General features: G+C 47.4%; 1 protein-coding gene across 2 annotated transcripts in view; it reads right to left on the reverse strand.

The window, feature by feature from the left end:
• Nucleotides 1-25,559, reverse strand: part of TAOK1 (TAO kinase 1) — a 1,246,355-nt gene that overhangs the window by 657,661 nt on the left and 563,135 nt on the right. For both annotated transcript variants that reach the window (XM_086955104.1, XM_086955103.1), the window contains exon 9: nt 6,482-6,575. In XM_086955104.1, coding sequence (XP_086811230.1) covers nt 6,482-6,575 — 94 coding nt within the window. The remainder of the gene's footprint in view (nt 1-6,481; nt 6,576-25,559) is intronic.

A 25,559-nucleotide genomic window follows, 5' to 3' on the forward strand; every position in this document is an offset into this window, starting at 1 on the left:
ATCAGCGGAATGGGAGGAAAGGCGTAAACAAAGGCGCCGGACCAAGCAATCAAAAGCGCATTCCCCAAGGATTCCCGATGGTGAACCCTTCTTGCGAATGACTGGCATTTGGCGTTCTGGGGAGTTGCAAACAGGTCAATGGATGGTGTCCCCCATCGTGCAAAGAGTTCCTCCAGAATGGTCTGGTCCAGTTCCCACTCGCGTGAGACCGTCCTTTGGCGACTCAAAGCGTCCGACCTGACATTGAGTGTCCCCGCTAGATGTTCCGCTGAAAGGGTGATATTGTTCTGGATTACCCAATTCCAAAGTGTCTGGGCTTCCCTCGAGAGGGTGGAGGATCTCGTTCCACCTTGCTTGTTTATGTAGTGCATGGCTGTGGTGTTGTCTGTACGAACCAGCACTGCACGGTCGCGGATCCTCGGAAGAAAAGCTTGTAGAGCGAGACGGATAGCGAGAAGTTCCAGGAGGTTGATGTGGAACTTGACTTGGACTGGACTCCAATGGCCACTGACCTTCAGCTCCTGGAGGACCGCTCCCCATCCCTCCATGGAAGCATCTGTTGTCAAAACTATGGGAGATGGTGGAAGTTGGAACGATAAACCCCTGGAAAGATTGTCTTTTAGCAACCACCAGCCGCTTGCCTTTCTCATTTCCGGGGTAACGACAATCCTATCGTCGAAGGAGCCTGTGACCTGACGACATTGCTTGTCCAACTGTTCCTGCAGTGGACGCATTCTGAGCCTGCAGTGTGGAACCAATGGTATGCAGGATGAAATCGATCCGAGAAGCGATTTGTACTTGCGAACTGTCAGCGACTTTCGAGTCTGAAGAAGGCGGGCTGAACAAATCAGCTTGCTTTGGCATTCCTCCGAAGGAAGGGCTAGGCAACACTCTGTGTCCAGGATGGCCCCTAGAAACCTCGCTGTCCTGGAGGGGCATAGAACTGACTTTTCTTTGTTGAGCCGAAGACCTAGTTGCTCGAACAGTTCCCTGCAGGACGTGACTGCCCTGGACGCTTCCTGGAAAGACGGAGCCTTCAGCAGCCAATCGTCCAGATATGGAAAGACCTGTATAGCTTGTCTTCTGAGAAAGGCTGCTACCGGAGCCAGAATCTTTGTAAAGATCCGCGGAGCGGAGCGGACCGGAGACCAAACGGTAGTACTTTGAATTGAAAGTGGCTCTTGCCCACTGTAAATCGAAGATATTGCCTGTGAGCTGGATGAATAGGAACGTGGAAGTAAGCGTCTTCCAAATCTAGGGTCGCCATGTAGTCCCCTGGATTGAGAAGGCGGAGGATGTCCTGAAGAGTGACCATCCTGAAGGACAACTTGACGAGATAAGTGTTGAGCTGCCGTAGATCTAAAATTGGACGCCACTTGTCCTTTGTCTTCCGAACCAGGAAGAACCTGGAATAGAACCCTTTCCCCTTCTGAGAAAGGGGTACAGGCTCTACCGCCCCCTTGGTGAAGAGTTGGTGGGCTTCGAGATGAAGGAGTTTGAGATGTTTGGGAGGAAAGGCGTCTGGCGCTCTTGTTGGAGGAAGGTCTTGAAACTCCAACGTGTGTCCTTCTTTGACGATCTGCAGGACCCACTGGTCCGATGTAATGACCATCCAGTTGTTGAGGCAATGGGCAATCCTGCCCCCCACTGGTGTTAATGAGGGAACAGGAACAGTGGAAAGAGCCACCTGGCCGCTATTGTTTCCTGGTGTTGTCTCTCCTTTGCTGCCCTTGTCGTCCTCTGGGCTGTTGGCGAGAGAAAGAACCCCTCTGAGTGTATTGAGGTTTATATGTCTGGCTAGATTGTGAGCCGGAAGAGTAGCGATTCTGATTGCCTCCTCTATAAGTGGAGAATCCTCTACCTCTTGCTCCTCTGAAGGGTACCTTGCGATATTGCAATGTTCCTAAGGACTTGGCTGTATCGGTGTCCTTTTTATGCCCTGTAGGGCGTCATCAACGTGTTTGCCAAACAGCATTTCTCCGTCGTATGGCAGATCCAAAATTTTATTCTGCACTTCCTGTCTGAACCATGTGGCCCTTAACCATCCTTGGCGCCTCAGTACAGCCGAACCGGCTAGCGCTCGAAATGCTGTGATTGCTATGTCCATAGCACAATCAATGACCTCCGAAGAGGCCCGCTCACCCTCCAGCAATATTTTCTTCACTTCTTCTTTAGAGGAATCCTGTAATTCCTCCACAAACGGAGAAAGGTCGCACCACATCTGGCGATCGTAACGTCCCAGAATCGCGAAAGCATTAGCTGCCCTAACAAGAAGACTGGCCATTGCGGAGAATCTTTTACCCACATTGTCCAGGCGCCTGCCCTCTTTATCTGGCGGTGTACTTAGCGGTGTGGATGGATTTTTAGATTTGCTCTGGGTGGCCTGAGAAAAATGACCGAGTCCGGTTTTGGTTGACCAAGCAGACACGCCGGACTGCCATCTGGTGCCTTGTACTTTTCTCCAGTCTTGGTAGCACCGGGAGGACTGTGGCCGGGTTATGCATAGCCTTCAGGCCCTCAGACCAGACATGCTCAATGATTGGTATGGAACGTACCGATTTCCTGAATGGTTCCTTAAAATCATATAAGAAACATTTGGACTGAACCGTGGTCACTGGGAGACCAAATCTCTTGGAAGCCCGTTCCATCAGGTTGTGAAAACCTCCAAAGTCCGCTGGAGGTGAGGTAGCGTTATCTGGATCAGCGACGTCTGGATCCCGTGGGTCATTTGGATTCCAATTCACTTGTTGGTCCTGGTCAGGATCCACTTGTAGGTCCGCATCAGAAGAGGCAGTATCATCATCTGTATCATGCACCTGCACCACTTTTTGTGGGCGCTCTTCAGGCGCAGTGGTACGCTCTCTTGGAGGCAAAGAGTGTTCTGCCACAGGTTGTAACGATTGAGGCGGAGGCGTCGGAGGGCGCACTCGTTGAGCTTCTTGGGAAGTAGGGAAACGCTTCCGGTAGTCTTGCAACATAAGTTGTAGATCCGTAATCAAACTGGATGGCATCGCCACCATCCCTTCTTGCGACTGACGTGAAGGCTTCTGCAAAGGCATTTGCCTGGTAGTTGTGTCCTCTTCCCCATAGTAATGATCAGGAACATAGTGTTGGTGTTCCATCTCTCCTTCCTCAGAACTAACATCCTGAACCTTAACCTGTAGGTCAGAAGGGCTGTACGCTTGTCCAAACTCGCTAAAAGTCTCGTCATCAGAGTCGTCATCCAACAGAAGACTAGGTGGAAGTTTTTGAACCTGTCGCGGAGACGTCATCTCTGGTGATATCTGCTTCCTTCTGTGCGAAAAAACAGGTTTTTCAGATGAGTCCGTCGACGACGACCTCGTCGACGAGGTCGTCGTCGTCGACGGTAACTCTTTAAAGGACTGCGTCGTCGACGGAAGCGCCGACGAAGATACTGCTCTCGTCGCCAAGGATTGCGTTGTCGACGAGCAGAAACTCATCGTCGACGATGGAAGGAGTGTCGACGGAATCGTCGACGAGCTCGTCGTCAGCATCATGGATACAGGAGTCGTCGACACGGTCGTCGTCGACGTCGTCCTCGTCGTCGTCATCATCGCCGTTGAAGCCATCTTTGCTGTCATCGTCGTCGACGTGGAGAAGGTGATCTTCGTCGACGACGAACAGGCATCAGGTGTCTTGAATACCGTCGACGGTGCAGGCGTCGTCGACGCAGCCGTCGTCGACGAGCCCGTCGACGAGGCAACTTTCACAGAGCTATCCTTTTTTACAGACGTCGTCGACGTACCTGTGTTTTTCACCGTCGATGACCGCTGTTTCTTGTCCGAAATGACCTCCTGTGCTGAAGTCGAAGGCTTCTTGACCCCTCTATCCTTCTCAGAGGGAGGTGAAGAGATAGTAGTAACCTTTTTCACCTTTTTTGAGGGTTGTGACTCCTCAGGCTTACCCTGCCTCTCCTTTTCACCGAGGTGAGGAGATTTTTGGGAAGCAGGCCTGTCAGACCTATCAGAGGTCCCTGGTAAGGCCTTGTGAAGGGACTCGCCTGAAGTAGAAGGGGGAGACCTACCCCTCTTCTGAGACTTCTTTGATGACACCACCGACGAGGAGCCCTCACTGTCTGAAGACACAATGTCTTTACGGTCCTTCATCTTCTGAAGCCATGTGAGGAGACGTCCTTCCCTGTCCCTCAAGGTCTTCGATGAGAAGGTTCTGCAAATCTGGCAGCTTGTAGGTTTATGGTCCGGATACAGGCAGTATATACAGGCCATATGTTTGTCTTCGACAAACAACCTCTTTTTGGAGCAAGTAGCACAGGCTCTAAAAAGGGCTTTTTTCTCCTTGTCAGACATGACTGAAAGAAATCCATGTTGTTGAAAAAGTAGTTTAGAAATTGAAGAAACTGAGCAGAGCTCAATGGAGACTCCCTTGCACAACGTGCAGTAGAAAATCTGAGGCTCTGAGCTTCTCTCAGGAAGGTACTATGGGGTGAGGCTGCTCTGATTGGCTACTGCAAAAGTTTGGTCTCTTTTACAAAAAGAGGTGGATAAGCTACAAAATGAGATGAGGCATAGGCCTATTTTTTCACTTTGTGCTTACTACTATGGTATTTTCTATTTACCGAGGCTCCCATTCCGACGACGGGGAATGATACAAAGCATGGGAATCTATGAAAGTTCCAATACTGGGGCAAATGGGATTGGAGATGGTCCTGTTGTGAGGAGGGGGAGTTAAATTAAGAGAGGAGGTGTGTTCTGCGAATTTAGTTAGAGGGTAGTGGGGACTGAGAATGGGGGGGGATAGAGGGTGGGAATTGTCGCTGTGCGTGTCGTTCTGGAGCTGAACTAGGTAGTGGGTGGGAGCTGCGATGTCAGGGGAGAGAGGAGTGTTGATGGTATGCGTGGAGGTCCGGGGGTTGGTGGGGGGCGTGGGGGCAGGGTTGTGAGTGAGAGCAGTGGAGTCAGGGGTGAAAGGAATGGGAGTGGTATGAGTGGAGGTCCGAGTGTTGATAGGGGGGCGGGGGTGCGGCTGGTGCATGTGGGGGAGAGATCTGTGACTGTGATTGAGGAGTGTGGGGTAGCTACAGCAGGTGGGTGATTGACTAAGGTGCTGGGGGTGGGGGTGAAGTGCGTGTCGCTCTGGGGCTGAATTACTTTAGAAGTGTTGTGAGTGGGGGCTGGTCTAAACTGGGTTGGCATGGTGAACAAAAGAACATGGATTTAACCAAGATCTCTTGACTGGGGGTTAAAGTATGATTTATGTGTTGACATTTTGGTGCATTTCTTTTGTTGAGACTGCTGTCTAAACGTGGTGTTGTTTGGCTGGGTGCGTTGAGTTTCCTACTGGGTTTCGCCTTTCTAAACATTTTGAGCAATTTTGGCGCAAACTGTAGGTGAACTATTGGCTATGTGGAGTTGGTAATGTGTCTGGAATGAATGTTGAATGGTTGAAGAAGAGTATTGAGTGATTGTGGTGTCTTGATGGTATTTGTGTAAATTTGGATGAAGTAGTGGTTGTATTGTTTGCATTGTTTCTATTGTATTCTGAAAACAAGTTAAAGCTTTAAAATAAAGTATTTTTGAACTGATTTTTCGGGGGACCTGTGATGTATTTACATTGGTACCATTTAAAAAGTGGATGGTAAATAGCGTTCAGTATTGGCACGTGTTTTGGTTTGCATACTTAATAAACCATCCTGATGACATTTGTATTATTTGCATTGTTCCTAAATAACAGTCAAAGACCAGACAACATATTAGACAGAACATATCACACATCCAACATAGCTCAAATATGCAATCACAGGGATCTAAATGGAGAGCCTGATGTGCATACCCGCAGACCGGGTGTGCAAATTGCGCACCAAGCTCTGAGACCAGTCTGTCATTTTGCATTTCAGCAATGTGGCTGATTATGGATTAATAGACCGCATCGCAAAATGTCCATTTGGAAAGTTTGACAAAACAGGTTGCCAAATAAATATCAATAAGCAGGTTACTTATTTGTTGTTCACAAGCCACATGCCCTCGGAAGTGCCATCTTTATTGGCTCACCCATTTCCTGGTGAAAAAAGGTCCAAAACTACAGAGGCAGAAATTAAGTTAATGACGAAGAGTAGCAAACTCAGGGACGTCTGAGAAAAATTAAATGAAGTAAAAAATCTCTGAATCCAGTTCCGAGAGGTATCCCTTCTACATGACATGAAGAACGATTCTGAAGCAATACAAACTCTAGAGGGAATGGAGCTCAATGTGCTCTCTCCTCAATTGTAGTTTGGGTTTTTCAAAATGAGGTGATCTGAAGTGCTATGGTTGTTTAAGATTTTTTAAAGCAGTCTCTAACAATTTGATTGTATTAGTATTGAAAAATTAAAGTAGGACTCTTAAAATCTACGAGGGTAAATGATTCATGCAGTTAAATCTGTTACAGTGCTAAAACTTGTAACGTAACTGCTGTGTCCACTGCTTTGTGGGAATAGCAACGTTCTTAAAAAAAGAATACTCACCATTCATTATTCTGCAGAGTAGGGGAATCATTCTGTGCTATGTGGTATAAGGCACTCATTGCATTCATGTTAAACAATGGAGGTTTCCGCTCAGCTGCGTAAGATGAAAAGAGAAGAGTAAATTAACTTCTATCAGTTTAGCTTACAATTCAGTCTACAAGTGCGTGCTTTACAAGTTAAGGTAGGTGGCTACACTTCACAACAAAAGTTAAATAACCTTACTACCATTCATAACATCCCTCTCCCAACTTTCTAAAGCCCAACAGGTCATATACTGTGGGGTTCTCTCCTTCCACTCCTCCAAAATTAAAACTGCTAGCACTTCTCCCTCCTTGGTGCCTCCAAAACCATCAAAACTCCTGAGTGGGTACTTTACAGTCACATGGCATAGGTCTGCAACCTGAAAGCTTCAGAGCTTTAAGTTAATCTCCCGTCTTCTTACTAACATTCAGATAACTGTTTCCAGCTGTCATTTACCACAACCGTCCCTCTAACTGACCACTGAACATTCCAGCATTGAGCGCTCGACATGCCCCTTCCAGGTCAGATACAACCACTGATTACCATGCTGCTTAGCTCACGTGAAAGGGTACCTCATCTTTCCAGTTCAGCTCCACAAAAGTTCCTCAGCTGCATTTCATACCGTTCACCACCCTACCCTTCTCAACACCCTCAAAGATCAATTCGGCTTTGAAGGCACGGTACTCAAATGGTTCTCCTCATTCCTCCAAAACAGATCCCAACAAATCAAACTTAGCCATTTCCTTTCCAAACCACAACCTGTTTCACTTGGAGTACCTCAAGGTTCCATCCTCTCCCCTACCCTATTCAATCTGTTCATGGAACCACTAACCCTCATCCTCAAACACTCTAATATCAGTTACCATCTCTATGCTGATGACACGCAACTATACTACAAGATCAAATCTCACAAAGACATCCTTCACCTAAATGAGACACTGACTAAAATTTAAACCTGGTTCCTTCTGAACCATCTCAAACTAAACCCCAAAAAAACTGAAATCATAATCTTCCCCCCCAAAAACAATCCTCTTCCCATCCAACTCTGGGTAAAGGACATCAAAGCACTAAACTGCACTCTCTCCACCTCTAATACTGTTAAGTCCCTTGGCATCAGTATTGAGTATTGACCAAAATCTCAAACTCATCCCCCACATCAAAAATGCCTCCAAAAGCGCTCTTCTAACCCTTCTCCACCTCAAAAAACTCAAACCTTTTATTCCAGCAGAAGATTTCAAACTTGTTGTCCAGTCTCTGGTCCTCTCCAGGATTGACTATGGCAACGCCACTTTGGCTGGCACTCCTAAAATCCATCTTGCCCCAATTAAAACTGTCCTCCACCTTGCGGCTAGACTCATCTCCGACTGCAGAAAATTTGATCACATCTCCCCCATCCTCAAAATCTCAAGTGGCTTCCAATAGAAGGAAGATCCACATACAAAATTGCCTGCATCACTCACAAAGCTCTTCACCAAAACACCCATTCCTACCTTGCAACAAAACTTCATAAAGCAGGTTGTTCCAGATCCCTGAGAAGCACTAACTCACTTATCCTGATCCCACCCAGACTGAAACATTATAAGACCCAATCCTGTGCGTTCTCTGGTAACGCTCTCACAATCTGGAACTCCCTCCCAAAGTATATCCGCTGCAACCCTTCCTACCATCTCTTCAAAAAAGAACTCAAAATACTGCTTCTCAAAAAATACTGGGGTATCTAATGTCACGGACACTTTACATGCCCATAGTATCGTGATACTTGTAGTATGACACCATCCCTGATAACTCCTCTCTCATACTATGCTCTCCTTCCTCCGCTATACCCCTGCTCTCTCTATCTCACCCTCGCTTCACTTCCATCTCTCTCCTCCCTTTTTTATTTGTATACATTTCAATTTATATGTCCATACTCCTTTGACGCACTTGACTTGTTCGATCTCACTGTTCAATGTTTGTTTTTACCTTCCTTGTAAAGCACTCTGATACTCCCGGGTCCAGCAGCACTATATAAAACCTTTCAAATAAATAAATAAATAAATCTATCAGTGCCTTCACAACCCAACCCTATTTGCCTTAAGTCACCTGCTCCCCTTCCACTATCAGAAAGTCTATCAGCAAGATCATTCCAATCACACTTCATTCAGTAAACACTGCTTAGCAAAACCATCTACCCATTTTCTAAGCAAACCCTAAAAGCCTAAAAATCCCTTCTCTCTAGACACAGGCCATAACAAATATGTGCTGGACAACCCAACCAGACGACCAATCAATTTCACTAGATATACCCTGTGAACTAGAATGTGCTGTTTTGAAATTTTGAGTCAAATAAGGAATTTTTTATTTAAGATGTTGAGTATTTAAAGATGGAAAATAAAAACATTTTGCATGACAGTACAACCTGGTTCCCTTGACGAGCAAGTTACTTACCTTGAGTAACAATGTATCTGTAAGAGACATATGTAGTTATAGATTCCTCACCTTATAAATACCGCCAGGTGTCAGACTGGATCCGGAGACATTTTTTTGTAGGAGTACCCCTGTGTGTCGGTGCGTGTTGTCTGTTGACTCCACGTTTGTCGGCGGCATCGTGGTTGCCAAGATTACGTCGCGTTGTCTACTTACGCTGCCCCTGCGCGCTGACGTCAGTTCTGACACAACTTTCCTAGCCAGAATCGCAGAGCCATGCACGACATTGACAACTGGTGCACCCAACTAGGGCCCTGAACGGGAGTCCCTATCCCTAGAACTCAGTTCAGAGAACAGGGAGGATAGGTGGGGCGGTAAGGAATCTATAACTACATATGCCCCTTACAAATACATGGTTACCGAAGGTAAGTAACTTGTTCATCTGAAAGAGATCGTAGTTATAGATTCCTTACCCAAGCAATGCCAACCCTGGTGGTGGGTCTGCAAACTAATTTCACACCAGGCAGTCCTGGAGAACAGAACGGCCGTAAAAGATGTCTCTCCAGACTTGGCTTTACAGGCAGTAATGCTTTGTGAACATGTGCAAGGATGCCAAAGTGGCCGCCTGGCAGATGTCAACCAACGGAACACCGCATCCCAGGGCAGTAGTGGCTGCCATCGCCCTGATAGAGAGGGCACATAGTCTTACTGGAGGTTCCTTTTCTGCCGAAGAATAGCAGATTTTAATGCATAAGACAACCCATTGAGAGAGGGTATGTTTGTGCACTGCCTGAACTTTCTTGGCGCCCAGATAATAGCCAAAGAGTTGATTGTCCATCCGTAAACACGAAAGGAGCTTAAGGTAGATTGGGGGTGACTTGGGGCAGCAGAGAGGCTTAAGGACATCATCGTAGCCAGAGAATCCTTAAAGAGCTCAAGCAAAAAATCTGCCTTCTATTCGATGAGACGGATGCCATCGTAGGGCATGTCCATAAGGGACCCCTGGACATCGCCTGAAAATCCAGTTGTCCCCAACCAGACGCCTCAAGGCCTCTGTTGATTAAAACTCACTGCCCAGTGAGTCAGTTGTGTCAAATCCACATCATATTGTGAACTTTGCTGCATCTCTCCTTTCCACAACAGCTTGAGAGCACACGCCCCGGGCCTCCTATGGGAGTTGTGGCACAACTTGCACAACCGTGTGCCACAGTGTGTGGGAGTAACCGCCCTAAAAGCATGCATTGTCACAAACTGCAATATTAAGCTGGTGGAAGAAAACATCTTCCCCAAAGACTCCAGCTTTCTGGATGCCCTGTCCGGGGGAGCAAATGCAAAATGAACAATTGATAGACAGAATGTTGAACAATCACCCCAGTACAGAGATCTGAGCCTAAATCCATTGTTTTTTTTGCTCCCCATGCCATTCTAGTTTAAACACAACCTTTTGCAAATCAGTCTAGACACTGCTCCCCATTGGAACAGCGCAGACCGAACTGTCAGGTCAGGTCCTCCCTGGACCGGAAACAAGCATCCTGGGACAGGTTTCAGGGTTCACCCCTCATCAACCAGGCTAGCTTGACTCCAGTGGCATGGAGAGCACGGTACCCACATATGGCCATACCCGTCCCACTCGGGGTGACAAATGCAAAAAGAACAAATGATGGACAGAATGTTGAACAGTGTCAAAATGTCACCCCAGTACAGAGATCTGGGGCTAAATCCATAGTTTGTTTGCTCCCCAGGCTGTTCCAGTTTAAACCCAACCATATGCAAATCAGTCTTGACCTTGCTCACCATTGGAACAGTCCAGCCCGAATTACCAGGTCACAGGATGCTCGTTTCCAGTCCAGGGAGGACCTAACCTGACAGCTCGGGCGGGACTGTTCCCATGAGGGACAGGTTCAAGACTGATTTGCTTCTGGCTGGGTCCAAACTGGGGTGGCGTGGTGAGAAAAGAGCGATGCATTAAACCCAGATCCTTGTGATGGAGGGAGTCAATTTCTGCATTGTTTAGCATTATGTCAATCATTTCTTCCTTTAGTTTTTCTCCGGGGGAGCGACAGAGAAAGCGTCTTGCAACGTTGACGCTTGAACCACCAAGCTTTCCGGAGAAGGGTGTTGGGTGAGGTAGTTTGGGTCCCCTGGAGCGGGGTGGCGATCACCCTAATCACAGAAGCTCCTGTGGTGGGTTTGGAACAAGTCCCCAAAAGGACATCAGTAAGGGTGTCACTGAATGGGAGTAGGGGTTCAGACAAGGAAACTCCCAGTTATAACTTCTCTGTCAAAATGTTAGTCTTGACTGTCGCCGAGGGCAACTAAAGGTCAGGTACCTCAGCTGCCCTTCACACAATCATTGCATATAAGGCCCCCCTCTGTAGCCACAGTAGGGACAGAAATCATACCAGTATCTGGAAAAGCATCCAGTCCACTGGCTTCAACCAGTTCCTCACACCAGTCCATATTTGGGTCTTCTTGATAGGTCTGGTATTCTGTTGGGTCCGGCAACATCTCCCATTCTTCCCGAAGGCTTAGCCCAAGGGAATAGGGCTCAACCTCCGATCTTTGTGTTGGGCCGGGTTGCTCAGGCTCCCAGAAAGTCAGGGAGGTGCGGAGTCGGCCCTGGTTTAGAGGAACCAGACCTAGACTGCCGACACTCCTTCCTCCAGTCGGCAGACGAACGAAGAGAAGTCAAAGATCGCTTTGACTTCTTACTCTTTCTTGTGCCTCGACTTATATGAGTGTCCCAAGGACTTTGAGTGGGACAATGACTACTTCGGGCTCTGCAACCGGTGCTGGGACTTTCCTCTGAATCGGGACCTCGATTTGGATGGAGTCACATGTCGACCCGCCACAAGCTTTAAGGACTGCTTCCTCAAAGCTTAAGGAATCAAGGCGTGGAAATAGGAGCATGACTTCAGGACGTGGTCATGCTCCAAACTATCCAGGCAGACAAGATGTGGGTCTGTCACCGACACCGACCGATGACAGGCTCCGCAGGGCTTGAATACAGTCTTTCTGCTACGTAAAGAAAACAGCTGAGGTCAGCGCACCTTAGTGACGCTTATATAGGTACTATGATGTCACTTTCAAAGCATATGACACACGTGGAGCTGATAGACGTCACCTACTGGAGGACAATGGTACTGCTCATGAGAAATCTTCCAGATCCAGTCTGACAATTGGGAAATTCAAAGGAAAGGAACGAGAAGCTAGAAGTCCTTATCAGAAGTGTATTTTTGAAGCCTCTCCTGTAAGCTCATGAAGGCAGATTTTCTATATTGTAAACTGCTCTTGGATAACTTCTGACACTGTCAGCAGTCTTCAGGACAATGCCCGCCAGGAAGACACACAATATAAGGGTTGTGTAGGTCAGACTTTGTTTTCTATTTGCCAGAAGGTGAGGGGCGCATGGCACCAGAGAGTTCCTGAGGGCCACATGGCTGGGAGCTGATGGACTACGGTCAGTTCCAGAAGGATGATGTTGAAGACAGCGCAGACAACAAAAGCTTTTCTGAATATCAGTGTTGAATTTCACCATTTGGGCTTAAAGGACGTGAAGAATACGTTGAGTCTTGGAGCAATATTGGTACTCATCCAAACAGGACTGCAGAAAAAACAATCAAACATGGAGCCCATGCTCATTGCAAACTAAGGGTGGCGAGCCAGTACATTCCATGACAAAGTAAACAACTTGTTAATGCCCAAGCATTCTTGTCTTTCGATTTTAGTTCAAATGTAGTGAACGACCCCTTAATGACGTTTCCTTATGAGGACTGAGGGTATGGATCAGTATGTTACTCGATCTAGGATGTATGCATATCATAGCTCAGATGCTGGCACCGGATCACTAGAAATGTAACAGTACGCAATAGACATGGGAGAGGGAATTGTCTAAAAACCATAAGTAGTTACTGGTAAGTGAAGTGTTTTTAAATCTAATAACTTGGCTCTGGACGGACATGTACATTTTAGGTCCAGCATGTAATTCAAGAAAATGATTATTAAGAAGCAGTATATAGAGTGGGACTTTGGCTCTAGCCCATGAAGAATTTCTTTACAGATATGAGTTTGGGCAGCAATTGTGTCAGAGCTGTAATAAAGTTTATTGCTGTGCATGAAAACTTGCATAGAGAACATAGTGGCCATGCTCTGTAATGTAAGGATTCTGGTTATAGGTGTCCTGCTCACACCTAGAAGAAACTTTCCTTGCTGCTGACAGATTTCCACTGTGATATGGTTGCACGGCTAGCTCCACAAACGTGGCGTCAGCAGCAGGTCTGGAGCACTAATGCTCAGCTGATAAGAAGTGTAAAGCCCAGGCTGACAAATCTCCCTGCAGCTCTAAGAGGAAGCATAGGCATTTTCATGTGTTTCTCTTATTGGTTGGCAAGGGGATTCCCTTCTGCTGCATACTAATGGAAGCATGCAGCAGCCTCTGCTTCATCATACCAAGCACCCCTCTCTCATCTGAGCCCCACCGTGGCTAAGAATGTGTTGCCCTCTACCTTTGCTAGGCTTCCCTAATCAAGAGCAGCATAGCAAACCTGCTGTGTTTACCACACAGTAGGAGAGGTATAGCGGAGCTTGAGCCAATGTCAGTAGTAGACCCTGCCAGTGTGTAGCTGTCTTTTCCTTCCCAGACTCGCTGGAGGGAACGGGTGGCAGTGCACAGGGGGTGAGCTGGCTGTCAAGCATTTTAATGTCCACCTCTCACCCAGGTCTGCCCCTACAACTAGAAAAGAAAGACATGTACACATGTAATGGGTTGTCAGAGATTGACTACGGGGATTGGATTACATGGAGCCATTGCTAGGGTGGCTCAGGGGGAAATACAAGATGAGGGGTGTGCCTGTATGAGTGCAGAGTAAGTAATGTGCCTTAGTGCAAGGTGTGCCTGTTTAAGTGCCGGATGAGCAAAGTACCTAATTGCAGGGCTTTCCAGTATACATGCAGGATGAGCCGTGTGCACTGTTTGAGTGCAAGGTAAGAAGATGCATTTGTGAGTTCAGGGGGCTTTTAGTGTTCAAGGGAACCGAGTGACCATGTGAGTACATGGCAAGGAGTGTGCCTCTGCTGAAGTACATGAGCAAAGTGTAGGGTGAGTTGTGTGGCTTTAACAGAGGAGGATCAGGAAAATGCTACTTACCAGTATGCATCTGTTCTTTGCATGTAGAGCTGCAGAATAAAATACTTGTGCATAGATCGACATCTGGTGTTGGGCTTGGATGTTTGCACTTTGTTGTCTTGGAAGAAGTTTTTGTAGTCACGAGATAGGTGACTCCTCCTTTAGAGGATGGCGCGCATGGGCATCGACTCCATCCTTAGATTGTTTTTCGCGATGAAGGGAATTATGGAGTTTGTAAGAAACAGAAAAGATGTCCATGCGTAATGTTTCCAAGATAAGAGAACCTGGAACAGATAGAGGTACTGGGGAGGCGGGTGGGCGAATGTGATTCTGCAGCTCTACATGCCAAGAACAGATGCATACTGGTAAGTAGCATTTTCCGTTCGAGGCATAAGAGCTGCAGAATACATACTTGTGCATAGACTGTATAGCAGAGCTCTCCCTTAGCGGCGACCACCAGTATCTGTTGCAGAGGTCAGAAAAAGTGTTTTAAGAACAGCCTGGCCCACACTAGCTTGTTGCTTTGCTTACACATCTACACAATAGTGTTTGGTGAATGTGTGCGGTGTAGACCATGTAGCTGCTTTGCATATATCATCTAAGGGAATATTTCCTAAGAATGCCATAGATGCCCCTAGTTTACGGGTGGAATGAGCTCTAGGGGGAATGGATAGAGTACGTGTTGCTTTTTGGTAGCAAATTTGAATGCATTTCACAATCCACCTTGCAATCCCAGCTTTTGAAATGGGATTACCTTTATGTGGAGGAGAAAAGGACACAACAATTGTTTTGTTTTACAAAATGGTTTTGTCCTATCATAGTAGAGGAGAGCTCTTTGGACATCTAATGTATGGAGAAGTCTTTCAGCAACCGTCTGGGGTTGAGAAAAGAATACTGGCAGCTCAAATGATTGATTGAGGTGGAACGGTGAAATGACTTATGGAAGGAATTTAGGGTTTGATTTTCGAACCACTTTTTTGTGATGGAGTTGTAAGAATGTTTCTTGAATTGTAATGCTTGGATCTCACTTACTCTTCTGAGTGAGGTAATAGCAATTAAAAAAGCAACTTCCCATGAAAGGAACTGTAATTCACACTTATGTAAGGGTTCAAATGGAGGACCCATAAGTCTAGTGAGCACAATATTTAGATTCCATACAGGTGAAGAATTATTCTTTTGAGTCCTTCCATAAATGCTTTGATGGCAGGTACTCTGAATAATGAGAGATGTTGTCTGTTCTGAAGGTAAGCTGCTATAGCAGCCAGATGTAACCTGATGGAGAAGTATGCTAAACATATCTTTGTATATAAAACAGGTAACATATGATGTTTTCAATAGAAACATCTAGTGGGTTAATGTTGTTATTTGTGCAATAAATAACAAACCTTTTCCACTTGGCTGTGCAGCATGCTCTAGTGGTGGGACGTCTAGCTTCTTTTATAACGGTCATGCAATCAGGTGGAAGATTAAGGTATCCAAATTCTAAGACCTCCTGAGCCAAATCGCTAGGTTGAGCAGCATGGGATCTGGATGCATGATCTCTCCATGGTTCTGTGTGAGTAGGTGTGGAGAGAGTTTATTTTTGACGTGGTACTACGAATAGCTCCAGTACTGTGGTGTACCAGGGTTTCTTGCCCACTTTGATGCAAAGAGAATCAATATGAGGGAGTGTTGTTGTAGCTTGCGCACCACTAACGGAATGAGTGGGAGAGGCAGAAAAGCATACACAAATTTGTTTGACAAACTCATCCATATCGCATTGCCTTTGGACAATGGGTATGGATATCTGGCGGTGAAGCTTGGGCATTTGGAGTTTAGGTGTGTGGTGAACAGATCTATGTCTTGTTGGCCCCACTTGTGAAAGAAAGGTTGAAGAATTTGAGGATGAAGTTCCCACTAGTGTATCTGTTGTCTTTGACGACTTAACACATCTGCAACTTGATTGTGAATTCTTGGTAGATGCTCTGCTAACAGAAAAATGTTTTGAGGAATGGCCCACCTCCATAAGCTCTGCGCTTGTCGGGAGAGCTGTAAGGAGTGTGCTCCTCCCTGTTTTTGGATGTAGTACGTGGCTGTCATATAGTTTGTGCGGACTAATACAGCCTTGCTTGATAGTGTTGAAAAGACTTTAGAGCGAGGAAAATGGCTAGCAACTCCAGATGGTTTATGTGGAGTAGCTTTTGTTGTCGTGTCCATGTGCCCTGTACTGCGTGCTGTTGTAAGTGGGCTCCCAATCCTGTGAGAGATGAGTCTGTGGTTAGCACCACTTGTGGAACTGGCTCTATGAACGGCCGGCCCCTTGAAAGGTTTTTGGTGTTCCACCACTGTAGAGAGCGATATGTCCGGTGGTCTACCACCACCAGATCTGTTAGTTGTTGTTGAGCGGGTTCCATTGGCTTGCTAAGCACTCTTGTATCGGGCGCATTTAGAGTCTTGCGTGCGGCACTATGAAAATGCAAGATACCATCATTCCAATTAATTGCATGAACACTCGGGCTGGTAGCGAGTGTTGCGGCTGTAATTTTTGTATGAGAGTTTGCATACTTTGTATCCTTGCTGGATTGGGGGATGCAATTGCTTGGGAGGTATCTATTGTGGCACTCAGATACTGATTGAGACAGGGATGGTTGGAGATGTGACTTTTTTTGATTTACTGTGAAGCTCGAGCTTCTTGGATTACCTATCCGGAGGTGCGGAAGTGAACGCGCTCTGGAAATCAGAGACTTGGACAACCAAGCTCTCTGGAGTGGGGTGCTGGGAGAGAAAGAGGGGGTTGCCCGGAGCCTGGCAATGTCGTCGGGCAACGTTTCTGTCCACTGGAGCCTCTGTGTTGGGCCTGGACCAAGTGCCCAAAAGGACGTCAGATAGTGAGTCATTAAATAACAGCAAGGGCTCCGAAGAGGTCGCAGCCGGCGGAAGCACTTCTGTCAGGAGGTTAATCCTGATGGCCACAGTAACGCGAAGGAGGTGGAGGGCTTTGGCTGCCCTACGTAACACCACTGCGTAACTGGCTCCTTCCTCCATAGCCGCGGTACGAGGAGACAGCATGCTAAGGTCAGGTGAGGTATCAATACCACTGGCATCCCCAAATCCTCGGTCCAGTCCGGATCATAGTCACAGTGTTGTGTGAGAGGGACCTCAGACCCCTCCCAGTCCTCTCCTTCCTCTGCTATGAAACTGGCTGAAAATAAAGAGGAGAGGCATAGGGGGAAAAGGGCCCCATCGGCGTCGAAATCGGCGTTGAGTGGCGCCGATCCGGCATTGTATCCGGTTCAGGGGTGAAACTGGGGTTGAAGGCGGCGCCGGACGACGTCTTAGGTGGTGACGGAGGAGGGGGTCGACACTGGTGGAGGTGTTATAAGGTCAACCGGTGTCTCCCGGGATTTGAGCCCGGACCCAGGGAGGTCCTGCAGTGCCGACGCCGGGGCTGGAGCCGCCGGCGATGGAAGGGCAGGACCTTAAGTCGGGCCCGCAGGACCCATAAGCACACCGGCGGAGCCAGATGGCCCAAAGTGTCGGGCCATGGCAGCAAGAAACTCTTGCACCTTAGAAGGAGTCGCCAACAAACCTAGAAAGGGTGGGTAGGCCGGCAGCGACGTCGCAGGCTCCGCCGGAGCCGCGGGGGTGGCCCCACCCTCAGCAGCATCGCGCAATGGGAAGTAGAGGAGCGACGACGCTTCTTCGACTTCTTTTTGGAATGCTTCGACTTAACTGACCCCAAGTGCAAAGACTTAGATCCAGAGGAACAATGGAGACGGCTCCGCGACCGGTCGCTCGACCTCCCACAGGACCGGGACCTTGAGAGGTGTGGAGCAGACTGCCAGACTTCCAGCAACTTTCAAGACCACTCCTGCTAAGTCTTCGGCAACATGGCCCGGCTTGGAGTCGTGGTCGCGCCCTAGGCAGTAGAGACACACGCTGTGTGGGTCCATCACCGACCTCATGCGGTGATGGTCCCCACAGTTGTTAAAGCCGGGCACCCCTTAGACATCAGGAGTCGATCGACTCGAAGACAATGAGGCAAAAGGCTTTGAAAAAAACTCAGTCAAAAAGTGACTGGGGGTACTTGCTCTTCCCGGATCTGCGCTTGCTGGCGCGGCAAAGAAAGAACTGAAGTCAGCATGCGTAGGCGCGTCGAAGTTGCTCCAGCGACGTCATCTTGGCACCAACGACATACGCGGAGCTGCACGATGACGCCTACCGACGCGCAGAGATACTGCTGACGAAAACTTTTCGGACTGAACTGTTAGATCTTGGAAATGAGCACACCACCCTGTGAGGAGTGAATCTGTTTGCACAATCTGTGGAACAGGGTCAATGAATGGCCACCCTTTTCACAGGTTGTGAGATCCACTACTGCAGAGACAGAGTGCAGCTGTCTAGCAACAATAGATCGTTGAGTTGATCCTATGAGTCCACTGTCATTCTAAACATTCCTGCAAAAGACGCATGTTTAGCAAAACACACAATTGACGGACGGAAACCAGAAAAAATCAAAACATTCCCCCCTGTCAAGAGATCTGGGTTAAATCCATCATTCTTTTGCTCACCATGCAACCCCAGTTTAGACCTGGCCATATGCATATCAGTCTTGACCCTGTGCCTTATGGAAACTGTGAGAAGTTGGCCTGATATATGATGTTCACTAATTCTAGTGACCACCTTGTATCAGTCCAAACAACCCTTATGGTGATTGGTTGTAAGTCAACCTTACAGACCAGCTATCCTAGTAGCGTGGACAAAAGCAGTCTTTAGGCTAAACTCTGAATGGCATGTGAAGCCAGCTGTTTTACCACATATAACCCCTTGAATATCAAGTGAAAGGACACCACACAGGTTGTTAGGAAAATAAACAGATATTTAATAACTAACATACACCTCTGAACTCTTTGAGATCAGAGGGCTAAGCACATGACAATACTCAAAAGGAAATACGAGTTCGCACATTCTTTAGAAGTGTGCCTTAGGGGCACGACAAACCATATACTCAAAACACTGGAATGCGAGGAAGGAAAGTACTGTAAGGAGATCCAGAGGCTGGAGGATCGCTGGGACTACACTACAAACTAGGTAAGTAAGGAGCAGGAGGCCCACGGGACTCACGTGCAGAGTGGAAACTCTCACGCGGGATGCGTACCAACGTCTATGGATCATACAGTTTAGAAAGTTACGGATTCCGGACGAACCCAGCTGGATGGAGGGAAAACAACAGTGGACCTGAACACTAGGATAGTGTACACAGACTTCAGCACCTAGAAGCTTTAGTTACCTAACCCACAGGCTGCGGGTGCATAGGGCTGAAGTTGCTTCGGGTTTGCTGCGTTGATCCCGGTGATGCCTGAAACAAGGAGTTGCTGGCAGGCAGCCAGATGGAGGAGTCCGGTGGTTCCAAGGATGGAACTTAGAAGAAGGAGTCCTGAAAGGGAAGGGGACAGAGTCTCGGTCACTAGCCAGTGACGGTGCTGGAACCAGGAGGGAACCAGATGTTGTCGCCGCAGTCAGGTGAAGGAAAGGTCGCTTCTCTCTGTAGCTGCGCGGACCAGGAGCTGCTCTTCACGACCAGGCTGGAGGCACGAGCTGTCCCACGTAGTCTGCTGCTGTTGGCAGTGTCGGATCGTGATCTGGACAACACGCCTTGGCTAGTGCAAGCCACGCGGTGGAACAAAGATGGCGTCTGGTGCGGACCAGGAGGGTCCGGGGTGCTTCTTCTTTACAAGGAAGCAAGGGAAAGTCTGGGGGACCAGACCAGCAGTGATGGATTCTTTGGTTCGTCGTCTCAGAGGTCACGAGCCAGCTGTCAAGTGACTAGACAACAGGACAAGCAGCAACTAGGCAAAAGGGCCCCACGCAGATCTCGTGGATGCTGAGGGGGCTGGTCTTTGGTGCAGGAGCTGCGTCGGTGTGGGGCTTCTCGGACCCCAATGCACTCACTCGAGGATCCCTCAGCGGTCGTGCTGGAAGCGCTGTGCAGGTTTTCTCAAGATGGCCGTCTCTACGTTGCTCGTCGCACCCACGGGTCCCAGCTGTGCTGTGGATGTGGGTAGAGGTCAGAGAGGTCTGGAGGTCCGGGTCTTGTCGAGCTGGGTCGTCGGATTCCGGGAAGGAAGGACTCTGCAGCAAACCGCACAGGAGCTTGATGGTGCCTGCGAAGCAGGATGGTCACTCCCTGACCCTAGGGGAGATTCTTCCGTCTTCTGGATTCAGGAGGTCGAAGGTCAAGAGTTCTTCGTGGAAGTTGTCAAGATTATTCTGATCTGGAATGGGACCAGCTCCTACCTTTATTCAGCTAAAGGGAGGTGCACTACGACTAGGTCCCTTCTCTGGGTGGGACCAGGAAGGGGGGTGGTTACACCCCCTTTCCTTTGTCCGGTCTTGCGCCAGCTCTGGGGCTGGGGTGCCCCAGGAACTGGTTTAGACCGGCATATGCACAGGGAAACCTTGTGTGCCCCAGGCATGTCTCATTCCTTTCAGCCCTGTCCTACCTAATACACAAAATCCTGTCTGGGGTGGTGCTAGCGTGTCCCAAGGCAGGAAACCCTTTGTCCAAGCCTCCCTCGCTGGTAGGACTCCCAGCAGCAGGAGGTCAGACTTGTGTCTGTGGTGGTAGCATCCATTTTGTGATGCTGAGGCTCGAGTTACCTTTAACCGGGGTTCACAGTTACATACATGTCGTGTCCCTCTAGAAGGGTGGAATGCTAACCCAGTCGCCGGAATTGGCGAGGGGTTAGTATTCCAATTCTTATGACACCTTACTTGACATGTTTTGATAATGCTATGCCAAAGTTAGCATTTGACCGCGAGGTTCATAATGCACTTAAGAGTATATGGTATAGCGTGATCATGGAACAGCTATTTGGACTTGGTTCCGCAAGCTGCAAATGGGCTCATCTCACATAATTCCAAGCACTCTGCCTTCAGGATTGATAAGGCCTGCCATAGGAGTGACTGATAGGAATATATGTGTCCATTTTAGGGTTAGATATAGGAATACTATATCTAAAGCAGAGGGTGATTACACCACCTTGCCCCAGCTGTCGTGCAGCCAGTTGTGTCAGATTTGGATGGCCAGCCAGGGGTGGCATAATACATGCTGCAGCCCCTGGTAGGCCCTGGGTGCACCTATGCCCTGGGTACCTAAGGTACACTGTACAGGGGCTGATAAGGTGACTCAGTATCAAATTAGTTATGTACCTAGAGTACATGTAATTCATTTAGAGAGAGAGCAGTGGGTCTGGGGTCCTGAATAGCAGGGCCCCAGGTCAACTAATTCGAAAAACCAGCAAAACACCAGGCAAAAAGTTGGGGGCAACCATAGTCCGATATCCACCTTCCTACAGAAACAGTCCAGCCCGAACTGCCAAGCCAGGTTCTCCCTGGACCGGAAACAGGCATCCTAGGACCGGTTTCGGGGTTTCACCCCTCTTCAGCTAGGATAACTTGATTCCAGTGGCACAGTGAGCCCAGGACCCACGTCTGGGCTTACATGGCGCACTTAGGGCGAGGAAGCAAAAGACACACAATTGACGGACAGAATGCAGAACAAATCAAAACATTCACCCCCAGTCAATAGACCTGGGTTAAATCCATCATTCTTTTGCTCACCATTCCACCCCAGTTTAGACCTGCCCATATGTAAATCAGGCTTGACCCTGTGCCTCATGGGAACAGTCCAGCCCGAACTGCCAAGCCAGGTCCTCACTGCACCGGAAAAAAGCATCCTAGGACCGGTTTCAGGGTTTTACCCCTCTTCTGCCAGGACAGCTTGATTCCAGTGGCACAGTGAGCCCATGTTTAGTCTTGCATGGGGCCCTATGGCAATGCATGACGCCATCATCCCTAGAAGATGCATGAAATGTCTTGGAACTGTGGTAGCAGTGTTTGGAAATGTTGAATCCTGACTGGATTTTGGATACACTAGACCTAAGTGAGCGTTATGGTTGCAGCTGTAACGTTGAAGATGGGATTTATGAGCATTGGTAGTAAATGATGACACAGCAGGTGTGTATTGGCTTTGATAAGCTAGTCGTCCATATAAGGGGAGACATGAATGTTTTGTCTTCTTAAAAGCACTGCTAAGAATTTGATGAACACCCTGGATGCAGTGGTAACTCAGAGTGGAAGGACTTTGAATTGTATATCGTTTGCATGCTATGACAAATCTGAGTCATTTGCGATGTGCTAGGTAAATAGGAATGTGAAATTACTCATCCTTTAAGTCTAGTCCTGACATGAAGTCTTCTTGCTGTAGAAGAGGAAGAACTTGTGGGAGTTTGACCATATGGAAGTGTTCTGATAGTATGTAGTGGTTGAAAGGCCCGAGAGCTAAAATAGGCCGTAGAGAGCAGTCCATTTTGGGAATTAGAAATTAGAGAGCACCCCTGATCCTCGATTTCGTATTGGTACAAGCTCTATAGCTACTTTCAGTAATAGAGCTTGCACTTCCTGTTTGAGCAGGTGTTGATGTTCCAGAGAGATTATGTGTGTGTGAGGTGGAATATTGGGAGGTTTGCTGATGAAGTCCAGGCAAAAACCATGCTGGATAACGTTCAACACCCACCTCTACGATGTTATAGACTGCCAGGTTTGAAGAAACTGCTGTAGTCGACCCCCGACAGGTGTAGAATTATCAGGGGAATAATGAGTGAGTTGATGATTGTTGGTGGATGAGCAGGTACGAGTTGGTGTACCTCTAACCCGTTCTTAAGAGTTGTTACCCCTGTAACTGCCCCTGAAATAACATCTTGATTGAGAGGATTGATTTTGCAGCCTGTATGAAGATTTAGAGGCTCTGTGGAAGGGGTTTGGGAACCTCCCCTATAGAAAGAGACAAAAGAAACATCTGCTGGTAGGTGTTTTAAGTGCTCCCATAGATTTAGAAACTTCTGTATCTTTTTTCATCTTTTGTAAGACCTCATCCATTGCGGGAAGAATAGATGCTCTTACCAAAAGGGACATTTAATAAAGTCTGCAAAATTCTGGCTTAAAACCAGAGATAGGCATGCCTCCTTAGGACGACACTAGAACCGATAAATCTGGCTGCGGTATCAGCTGCGTCTAGTGCATATCTGATGGAAGAGTTGGAAATGTATTTCCTTTCCTGCACTAACTTGTGTCCCCTTTTCTTATGCTCTTCCAGGGGATACTGGAATAGTTCCTCCATTTCAAATTGTGCTTTATCATACCTGGCTAATAGGCATTGTGCATTTGCAATCCGCCAATGATTGGGAGATTGTGCAGAGACTCGTTTGCCTGAGGCATCTATGAGTATTGAATCTTTGTCTGGAGGTGGTACGTCTACTAGTTTGTGAATTTGCCCTTTTCTGGGAATTTGACACAAATAAGTCGTCTGGTGGAAGCTGACCTCTAATAAAAAAGTGGGTCAAATGGTGCATACTTTTGATCCACTCTAGGGGTATTGATGAGTGCTCTCGCAGGGACATTAAATATATCTACTGCATAATGCATCATACCTTTTAACATTGGTAGGGACTGAGATTAGTTTGCGTGCGGCCCTTACGCCTCGAATAAAAAAATCTTCCTCAATAGATTCCTCATGTAATGTGACCCCATGATATTGTGTGGCCCTAGCTATCAGCTCCTGATACGAGGAAGAATCATCAAGGGGTGAAGGTTTAGCAGGATACATATCTGGGTCTTTGTCCCCTGTAGGGTCTGTATCGTAATCCTGCCAGGTGTTTGGTGGTGGTGCTTCATACTTGTATTCATTCCCCAAATCTGCATCTGGGTCTATGTGTGGGGATCCCGGAGGTGTGATGGTTAAAAGAATGTGTGGCAAATGAGGTACTGAAGGTACATGTGATGGAGATGTAGGATGAAGTGGAGAAAAAAAAGAGGAACAGGGTAGCTATGTCCTCTTTCTTCCTTTTCAATGTTAATGTAGCATGAATATCCTGTTGGGAAGAAGTTTTCTTCTTAGCAGAAGGTTTTGAGGCAAATTCTGTGACAATGCGGCCAGTCTCTGGGTGTATACGGATATTTTTCTGTTTGGGGTTGAGTTTTTCTAGTACTGTCCCTAATTTTGGATCCGGGAGTGTAGCAGGAACCAATTTCAATTCTATGCTGAACTTTGTTTCACTTTCAGAACCAGAGCAGTGTAAGGTCTTGTGTGTGCTTTCAGTGCTGAATCGGAGGGCGGGGCACCCGAAGCCAAATCTCAGTGCCTACCATGGCCAGTTGGCAGTAGTGACCCGGAAGCCTTTCGTTTAAGGGAAACCAAGGTTTGTGTGTGTGGCAGTGGGTGCTTTGGCTACTCACGACACCTTTACCAGGCGGAAGATCCTGTGAGTCCAGATCGATCTCGAGGTCAGAGTCGGAATCTCGAACCGAAAAGACCCCTTTTTCAGCAGCCTCAAGATCTTCCTGTTCGAAATTTTGTTATCCGAAGATATTCGACATGTGTTCGATGTATTGCCTCTGCATTTCTCTGCGTCAAGCCAGACGGTCCTGCATGGTCTTCGCCAATTGAAACTACCGACAGGCCTAACAATCTACTACCTTGTGCTCAGGGAAGAAGTAGAGGTTGCAGACTTTGTGCAGGTCAGTGCACGAGAACTTGGAATTACACCGAGGGCAGAATTGAAATAGAGTCCATTCCATCAGTGGATAAGCATGGATGGAGTTTTCGGAACAAAGCAACTGTATGGCTGACAAAGGTCCAGCACCTCAGTTTCAGAGTGAATCAAAGTTTCTTGGTTTTAGTGCATAGACACGTCTCGAGCTTGCCACACCAAAGCTCCACTGTGAAGACAGATACAGGGATTTTTTCGAAATGGAGACGGTGCACTAAGAATCAGTCCAGAGAGCTATAATTTTCAAAAATAGTCCTTTTTATTATATTTCAAAATTCTTAAAAGGCCTCAGGCTGTATTAAAAAAATTCTTCTACCTCGTACATTGTCTACAACATCTGACAGTACTTGTAGTCCTGACCTATACATTCCAACGCTACTCTTGTAATTCTTTTGCTGCAAACTCCTCCACCAGTGCATTCCAGTCGAGCGAGTTCTCTTCCAGGGGATTCTCATCAATAGTCATAAGCATTAGAATATTCCCGCCCATGTGCAGGACCCCGGAAACACTATATTATATGTGCCCCATATATATATATATATATATAAATAAACATATATATATATAAATATATATATAAACATGCAATAGCAGCCAAATAACAGAGCTGAAATATGCTGTGAAGAATTTCCACCATACATGAATAATAAGCATTAGAAACATGAGAAACAGCACCAAAGAATGTTTAGAAACTGTTTTAATGCTCAGAAAGCAGCAGAAATTCTATTAACTCACTGGAAGCATAGGAAGCTCCCAGGCTGCATTGCAAACACACAGTCTAAAAAGACTGAAGAGTTAATCTGTAGCTGAATAGCAATAAACTGACACCGTGCCTTTAAGGGCACTCATGACCCCCTGTATCCCATCATGCCCCAGGGGTGACAGTTAGGTCAGTTGTTCTTTTCGGAGACTGAAAACAAACCCAGTAACAAATAGG

Source organism: Lissotriton vulgaris, chromosome 2_1, assembly GCF_964263255.1.
Source record: "Lissotriton vulgaris chromosome 2_1, aLisVul1.2, whole genome shotgun sequence".
Taxonomy (NCBI): domain Eukaryota; kingdom Metazoa; phylum Chordata; class Amphibia; order Caudata; family Salamandridae; genus Lissotriton; species Lissotriton vulgaris.